At 37.5% G+C, this 9,174-nt stretch overlaps 1 protein-coding gene across 1 annotated transcript in view; it reads left to right on the forward strand.

The window, feature by feature from the left end:
* NAA25 (N(alpha)-acetyltransferase 25, NatB auxiliary subunit) overlaps positions 1-9,174 on the forward strand; it is a 66,641-nt gene that overhangs the window by 24,878 nt on the left and 32,589 nt on the right. Inside the window, exons 10-11 of the mRNA XM_010828834.1 lie at positions 831-1,020; positions 8,258-8,465. Of these exons, the coding sequence (XP_010827136.1) occupies positions 831-1,020; positions 8,258-8,465 (398 nt within the window). The remainder of the gene's footprint in view (positions 1-830; positions 1,021-8,257; positions 8,466-9,174) is intronic.

Consider the following 9,174-nt stretch of genomic DNA (forward strand, 5'->3'; position numbering starts at 1 on the left):
GAAGTAGGATCCCACAAGCTGCATGGTGCAGGCAAAAAAAAAAAGATTGCTTTCTTTCCAAAGCTGGAAAGAAAACTATTTGGATCTGCTTTCACACTTGCTATTATATTCATCTCCTATCTTTCTCTTCCCTCTCACCCACCTGAATCTTACAAATTGGATTTGCCTAATCTCCACACATAGAAGTTTTTGTCTTTTTCTTACCAGTGAGTGATTCTTAGTCTCTTTTGGATCACAGAGACCTGTGAGAATCTGATTAAAGCTATGGGATCTCTGTTCCTAGAAACAGAAGGAACTGAGGCCTGAAATCTTACAGAGATCTTATTAAAAATCTCTGCTTCCTAAGTCTAGTTCAGTTTGAGAGCATTCTACTTTTATTGTTTTTATTTTTAATTTGAGGAAAAATAAAATGAGCTGGTAGCTTTCTGCATATCCAGGTTTAAATTTTACATTTTGACTTTGGAGTTATTGGCCCACGGCTCTTCCCATTGACTTTCTCTTCTGTTGGTGTGCCTGTTTACAAACATTATCTTTCATGCAGTTAACATTTATTTAATATTTATTAAGTAGTTCAAGAACTGGAGAAAAGCATGTTTGTTTTATGCTTGCGTATAGACTCAAGTATTTAAACTTTAATGAAAACTTTTTAACTATTTAAACTTCAGTTGAATGAAAAACTTCACATTTCCTCAGTGTAATAACTGGTAAGATTCAACTTCTTTTTCAAGTATTCATTTATTTTTAAACTAGCAAGCTATCTTCCTGCCCTCATTGTCATCTTCATTCTCATTGAAGCAAATTTTCATTTAATTTAAATAAATGTTTCTCAAATCAGACTTATCACTTAAATTAGAAATTTCTTTAGTCCATGAATTATTTAGTGATATTTTACCCTCCTCTCTCTTAGGTGATCCAGAGGAATTAATGTTCCAGTATTTTAAAAAGTTTGGGGATAAACCTTGTTGTTTCACAGACCTCAAGGTGTTTGTTGACCTCTTGCCTGCTACACAGTGTACAAAAGTAAGTAGGGGTCTGTCGGTTACCTGTATTTATTGTAACTAGGTTAAGAGTTCATGTTTCTTCTCTAAACTGGCTGAAAGTAGTGAATGTGAGATTATCAAGATATTGCTCTATCAAGCCAAGTAGTCTAGGTGCTATCAGATTTAAGGCATAATTTCTTGTAAAGCTGGGCCTCAGTGAGAATAAGCCCCTGGTAGGTAATTGAGTTCTCCTGGTGTGTGTGTAGAGAGAGAGAGAGAGAAATAATGCAAAGAGATTTGTATGTCTTTCACCCACTTTGCCTATTCAGATTTCACCAGTTTTACGTGCATTCACTTGTATGTATATGTGTGGTGTGCTTGTGTGTGTAGTGCATGTGGATTCATGTGGCCACTACGTAGACAAGATGCATAGTAGTTCTGACACCAGAGTGCCCCCCATGTGCTGCCTACCCTTTTCTGCCCACAGCCACCTCCCTGTATCTTCTCCTTTACCCATCCCTCTCCCTTAGCAACTGTTAATATGTTTTCTTTTTCCACAATTTTATCATTTTAAGAATGTTATATAATGGAATCATATTATGTATAACTTTCTTTACTCAGCAAAATTCCCTGGAGTTCATCTGTGTTGTTACATGTACCATGTTCATTGCTGGTACTGCAATATTATTCTGAATAATATTCCTTGATATGGATGTACCACAAGTTACTTTAACTTGTTGAAGAACATCTGGGTGTCTCAGGTTTTAGGCTATTACAAATAGAGCTGCTGTGAACATTTGCATGCAGGTTTTTTACTTGAACCTAAGTCTTCATTTCTCTGAGAAAATGCCCAGGAGTTCAGTTGTGGGATCTTATGGTAGCTGCATGTTTAGCTTTTTAGAGAAAAGGCCTAACTTTTCCACAGTGACTAGGTCTTTTAAATTCCTATTAGCTATGTATGAGTCATCTGGTTTTTCTGCATCCTCATCAGCATTAGGTATTATCACAATTTTTAATTTTTGCCATTCTAATAAATATGTAGTGATATTTCATTATGGTTTTAATGTGCATTTTCCTAATGGTTAATATTGTTAAACATTTTTTCATGTGCTGATGTGCCATCTGTATTTTCTCCTCAGTGAAATGTCTGTTATTATCTTTTGCTCATTTTCTAATTGTTTTTTTTTTTTTTACTGTTGAAGTTGGTCAGTTGTGTCTAACTCTTTGTGACCCCATGGACTGCAGCCTACTAGGTTCCTCCGTCCATGGGATTTTCCAGACAAGAGTACTGGAGTGGGTTGCCATTTCCTTCTCCAGGGGATCTTCCCGACCCAGGGATCGAACCCAGGTCTCCTGAATTGTAGGCAGATGCTTTACCATCTGAGCCACCAGGGATTTTTACTGTTGAGTTTTGAGAATTCTTTAGATATTCTGGATATAAGTCCTTTGTCAGATATGTGGTTTCAAATATTTTCTCCCAGCTTGTCTTTTCATCCTCTTAACAGGATCCTTTGCAGAGCAAAGTTGTGTTTTTGCCCATGTCATGGGACTTGCAGGATCTTAGCTCCCTGGCTGGGGGTCAAACCTCAGCAGTGAAAGCACTGAGTCCTAGCCAGTGGACCACCAGGAAACTCCCAGAGTAAAATTTTAAAGTTTGATGAAGTCCAGTGGACTTTGCTTTTAATGTCTTGTCTCTGATTTTTTCAAAACTGTAGCAGTTAATTGCTGATTTTGTCAAATCACGATTTATTCTTGCTGAAACAGTCATCAAATCTTAGGGATTTTTAAAAAATAAACCTTGAAGACCCAAATAGACATTTCTCTGAAGAAGACATGCAGTTGGCCTACAGGCACATGAAAAGATATACAACATCACTGATTATTAGAGAAATGCAAATCAAAGCTACAATGAACTATCACCTTATTCCAGTCAGAATGGCTTTCAACAAAAAGTCTGCAAAAAAAAAGTCTGCAAATAATAAATGCTAGAGAGGGTATGGAGAAAAGGAACCCTCCTATACTGTTGGTGGGAGTGTAAATTTGTGCAGCCACTGTGGAAAACAGTATGGAAGTTCCTAAATAAGTGAAAATAGAACTACCGTGTGATCCAGCAATCCTACTCCTGGGCATATAGCCAGAAAAGATGAAAACTCTAATTTGAAAAGATAACATGCATCCCAGTGTTCATAGCAGCACCGTTTATAGTAGTAAAGACAAGAAGGCAACCTAAGTATTCATCAGCATATAACTGTATAAAGAAGATATGGCATGTGTAGATCTATGTCTATATGCACACACATATATACATATATTGTTGTTTAGTTGCTAAGTCATGTCGACTCTTTTTCACCTTTATGGACTGTAGCCTACCAGCCTTCTCTGTCCATGGGATTTTCCAGGCAAGAGTACTGGTGTGGGTTGCCATTTCCTTCTCCAGGGGATCTTCCAACCCAGGGATTGGACTCACATCTCCTGCATTGGCAGGTGGATTCTTTACTCTTGCACCACCAGGGAAGCCCTTACATACATACATCATAGACATACACACACATGAAATGAGATATTAGCTATAAAAAAGAATGAAATGTCGCCATGTGCAGCATAGATGGACCTAGAGATTATCATACTAAACGAAGTAAGTCAAAGACAAATATATCACTTATGTGTGCAATCTAAAAAATGATACAAAGGAACTTATTTACAAAACAGAAACAGACTCACAGGTGTAGAAAGCAAAATTATGGTTACCAGAGGGGAACAAGGGGGGAAGGGGTAAATTAGGGGTATAGTATTAACAGATATACACACTACTATATATAAAATAGATAAATAAAAAGCACAGGAAACTATATTCAATATCTTATAAAAGCCTATAATATAAAAGAATCTGGAAAAAATATAGCTAAGTCACTTTTCTGTATATCTGAGACTAATACAATATTGTAGCAACTATACTTCAATAAAATTAAAGGGAAAAAACCCTTCATTTTGGAATAACTACATTTATAGGAAAGTTGTAAATATAGTAAAGAAAGTTACACTCTACCCTTCACCCAGCTTTCCCCAATGTTAACGTCTTAAAAACAGTGGTACATTTGTCAGAACTAAGAAACTGGTAACTGTTAATTGGCCTTTAGACTTTTATTTGTATTTCTGTAGCTTTTCCATTAGTGTCCTTTGTCTCTTCAGGGATCTAAGCCTGGGTACCATATTGTAGTTAATTGTCAACTATCAGGATTTTTTTCATGTGATTAAATCAATGCAAATCAATTACATGCTGAAGTGGCGAACCTTTAGACTCCTCATCCACAGCAACGTGTATTGGATCAGATAGTTCACCCATTAATGAGAAGTTCATACCTTCCTGCATATTAAAGGTTTTTAAGCATTTAGCCCTGAGTATCCTTGGGTAATGGGCAGTTGGAGTACTCTACCAGTTGGAAGAACAGTGTGCCCAGGGTAGGATATAGCACTATATTAAGAAATACTAGTGTCTATCAAGAAAGTCTGTGACCTTTTGTCAGCTTTACTTATAAAAAGCTCTTAATTGGTGGAGGTTGGAAGTCTTCCTGTCACAGGCCTCCCACCGTCTGTTCTTCCAGAAAGCCTCTGTCACCCCCATGTGGAATGAGTGAAGCTCAGTGGGAGTGCAGTGGTGATGACTACAGCGTTTGTCTCATGACCGTACCCTTAGTCCACCTGCACTCAGTGCTCTGGCAGTCTTGAGGTTACACATCTAGGGCAGATGGAGCAGTGCTTTCCCAAACTGGTAAGTAGCCAGTATTCTCTGTTGGATTCTGAAATGACTGCCACCATTCACTTTTGGTTGAGAAAAGGTTATTCTTGGAGTGCTGTTAAGCTCAGACTAAGCTTTAGAAGTTTTCTAGATAAATTGTAACATATCCAGAAAAGAAGGTTCTGGGTTATACTTGAAAATCTTTGAGAAACGGTTGATTGGAAGAGAGATGTTTGGTCTGGTGCTGACAGTACTTTATTTCTCCTAATTTGAAAAGCTCTCCTGTAGAAGAGGGATAAGAACAGGGACCAGCAAGAAGTTGTTGCAGGGAGTTAAGAATTTGGCTCAGTGAGAAAAAGATCTTTTTTATAGTCACAATTCTCTAAAAAGGCAGCGTGTGAGTTTCATGCTACTGGAGGGATTAAAGCAGAAAATAGAACCATGTGGGAGAGAGAGATTCGTTCAGTAAGTGTCACCCATGTTATGTGCTGAGTGCTAAGGTAGGGAACAATTGACCATGCTTCATAGTGCTTACCATCTTGTAAATTAAAGCATCAAATGATGGGAATGCATTAGAGGAGTGCTTACATCTCATTAAGCTGAGATTCATATAGGTTTGCTAGCACAGTTTTAGAACCAGAAGCTCTGCTTTATCGACATGTTTGAAAATCTTAGGTCACCTCTGTGACCCCATATAGTAATAATCTACTGGGAGGAACCCTCTAGAAATAGCGAAATACTAGCAGTGTTGAGTTGGTCATTGTTCAGTGAGACGAAGGGTTGAAGGCTATTGCAGTGAGTTTTGTAGTCCTATGTAAACTTTTAAATTGAGAGGGGTAATTATGCTGCCACAACTTTTTAAATGTAGGATGACTTCAGTAGCTAAAAATTCTGCCATTCAGCAGTATGTTTGTCAGAGGATTGTGGACTCTCCAAGTAATCACACAGAACTGCTGTCCCACTGAATTAGGAGACACGTTCTAAAATGGGACTGGTCCCTAAGAATGGACCATATACAGTTCAGTTATCCCAAAGTGTCTCACCCCTGGTGACATTTTTATATTTGGTTTACTTTGTCTTGGGGTTTTAAGTTAACAATAAAATAGTTCCAGTTTTTAAAGAAACTTTTTGTATAGCAGTAAAACTGTAAAGACTAGAACAGAGAATGAACATATTGTTTTATGACAAAACCTGTTGGAAGGCCTTAATAATAAACATAACTACATATATAAAATGGTTTCCAAGAAATATAAAATGGCTTATAAGAATGGAAAAGCTGGCAATAAAAATTATGTGGGCATTTAATAAAAAACATGAAAACTAATACCACAGAGTTTTTGTTACAGATGTGGTTATCTGATCATAATAAAGTTAAAATTCACACAGTTGTAGAGAAATTGAAGCAAAGTTAAGACAGATGTGAAACTGCATGATGAGTAGGAATTTCAATTTTTATTTCTGTCTAAAAATTACATGTATAAAATTGAAGAAGTCAAATGGTACTACAAGGCTTATCTTGAAAAACAATTGCAGTTCTTTGCCTTCTCCAGCCCTGGTTCTGGCTCTGTGCAGACAAATTACTTTCAACTCTTAACTGTTTCTTTTGTTATTTAATGCTGTATTTCTAAATTTTACGCTCATATACTTCTTTATTTTTATGGTTACAGTCTTTATCTCTTGGTATCCTGTTGTGTGTGTGTGTGTAGTTGCTAAGTCATGTCTGATTCTTTGCAACGCCATGAATCGTAGCCCACCACACTTCTCTGTCCATGGGATCCTACTGTGGAAAGCAATAATTTCATTTCTAACATTCTACCTCTTCTCTTACTTATTTTCCCCTCAATATAGTATAGTCATTATTCAGTGTTTATATTTTTATGACTAAAGCCACTTTATATATGGAGATTATAGCTTTTTTATACAACTTTCTTTCTTGGAGTTAATGTTTTTGTTTGTTCATTTCACCCCAGTCAGTCTGACAGAACCATGAACGTTTAAAACTCCTCTTAGGGGTTTGTCTGAAATGTGAGGTTAGTAGATCCGTTCCAGTCTCCCCTTGAGTCTACAGTGTCTCTGGTTCAGCTTCTCCTGGGGATGAAGGAAAACCCTGACTTCTACTGGGTTTAGGAATTCACTCAGTGACCTTGGCAGGAGTCTAACTTTTTAGAATTTAGCAGATTCTCCTGTTGAAGTTCCACAGCATTTTAGCTTTCAGACATACTTTCTGCCTTTAATTTCTGAGTCTTCCAAGGCTCCGCAGCTAGAAGAGACTTGCTGCTTATTGGTGGCCTCCCCATTGCATACTACTGGATTCCAGCGTTCTTGACCCCATACATTGGTTATTACCTACCACCTGCCCTTGTGCCTTTTATCTTTTGAAATCTTGTTAATGCTTTTTACTGGCTGTCATCTCTTCACATTTCACATGTTCTTGATCCTTATGGGTGCGTCCTTTTTTGTTCTTCACTGTCATCTTCATAGGATCTTGGAAGGGAGTGAAAATAGCCTGTGTTTAATAAATGTGTAGTTGGAACTTTTTTCCTTTAAAATAATGTATTAATTTTGGATCTTAAAATATAGGGAAGACACAAAATATAGTGACCCCTTGGCTGCATTTCTCTTCCATAAACAGCTTTTAGAACCCCAGATTTGTGCCGCTCAAGCATGCTCTCACATCCTGACAGCTGCAAAGTATAGCACCCGAGCGTGTGTGACATGTAAACAGGCACTCTGACTGCAGTGTAGGGGTCCCTCCAGTTCAGTCTTCTAACTCACTTTTGCCAGTATTGCAACTGAACTGGTTGTGGAACTCATGTTTTTAAAAATTTATTCCATATTTAGGGAATTAAAAACATTTTAATATAAGATGTTACCAGAGGGATAGAATTTCCTAGTCCAGTGGTTAGGACTCTGATTCCACCGCAGGGGACCACAGGTTTGATACCTGGTTGGGGAACTAATGTTGCATGTCACACGGCATGGCCAAAAAAAAAAAAAGATGTTACCATTGGAAAAACTGGGTGAAGGGTACATAGGATCTGTGTTATTTCTTACAACTTCATGCAAATCTATAATTATCTCAAAGCTTTAATCAAAAAAACAATTTAAGGCTATTGACATTCCCTTCAGTGTATAATGTTTCCTTTAAGAATTTATTTGTAGTATAATAGTATTTGTTTTAGGGTAATTGTTTTTATTTTACCTTCTTCCTCAATAAATTTTTTCATTGCTACATTGTATATTATGTTAATGTGTTGTGATTTAAGAAACATTTTCACAGTTCTTTTCATCTTTTAATGCATATACTGCATGGTGTTAGCATTAACACTTGACCAGCAGTGAATGTTTCACATGTGGAGTTTCACCAGCAAGTGTACTGTTAGAAGTGTTTTGTTGGCAATTTTGGTAGAAAATGGAGCTTTAATTTGTATTTCTCCTTGATGTCTTTTTCTAGACCATTTCAGTATTTGTTAATTGTGACCTACTAAAAGATGAGTTCCATCTTGAGACCTGTACTTTTTTTTTTCTTTCAACTTTACAGTTTATTAATCAGTTACTCGGAGTGGTTCCTTTGTCAACACCAACAGAGGATAAGCTGGCACTGCCTGCCGACATCAGAGCTCTGCAGCGACATTTGTGTGTGGTGCAGCTGACGAGGTTACTTGGCTTGTACCATACGATGGATAAGAACCAGAAGCTGAGTGTGGTCAGAGAACTGATGTTAAGGTACCAGCATGGACTGGAATTTGGTGAGCAACCTTTCAAAGTGTTCAGTAGTTCCCTGCTCTGCTAAGACTTAGAAGTCAGGGTTTTTTTTCTTAATGTCTGTATACTTTTTTTTTTTAATTGGAGGCTAATTACTCATAGCACACTGTTTTAATGCTTTTGGCAGGAAAAATATTTTATCAAGTGGCAACACTATCCAAGTAATAAAATGCAAAACCTTTCTTAAGCTTGGAGTTTTAAAAAATTTTAATAGGCCCCAGATAGCCATATTCTTCCTGCGCTGGTGAGCCAGCTTTTCATCACACTGGGATTCGGATGAGTTGCAGAGTTTATGATAATTGTCACATTTTCTGCTTGGAGGCCTTAGTATTCTTCATATACAGACTATGTAAATGAACAAAAAGAATGTTGTAAATTGTGAGGTATATATTTAGTTTAGAAGTAGATGATGGAGTCTCAGTTCGACCTCAGCCTTTGGCCTAATCCTCTGGCGCTCGGGCCTTCGTCTTATAGAACCTGCTTCTTTTTCCTGTGTTGTCCTTCACCACCCTTCTCATTAATTCTGCAGGCTGTCGATTTCCGCTTATTTTCTAAAGCCTTTTTAGAATGGACCTACACCTTTTCCCCTTACACCACGAGATACCCTCCGGGGCCTGAGAATCAAGCTATAAGGGACAAGATTAGAAGGACTAAGGCACATAGTGGTCTTATTCCCTCTGCCATGTGTCCCGG

Source organism: Bison bison, unplaced genomic scaffold (assembly GCF_000754665.1).
Source record: "Bison bison bison isolate TAMUID 2011002044 unplaced genomic scaffold, Bison_UMD1.0 scf7180017864495, whole genome shotgun sequence".
In the NCBI taxonomy this organism is placed as follows: Eukaryota; Metazoa; Chordata; class Mammalia; order Artiodactyla; family Bovidae; genus Bison; species Bison bison.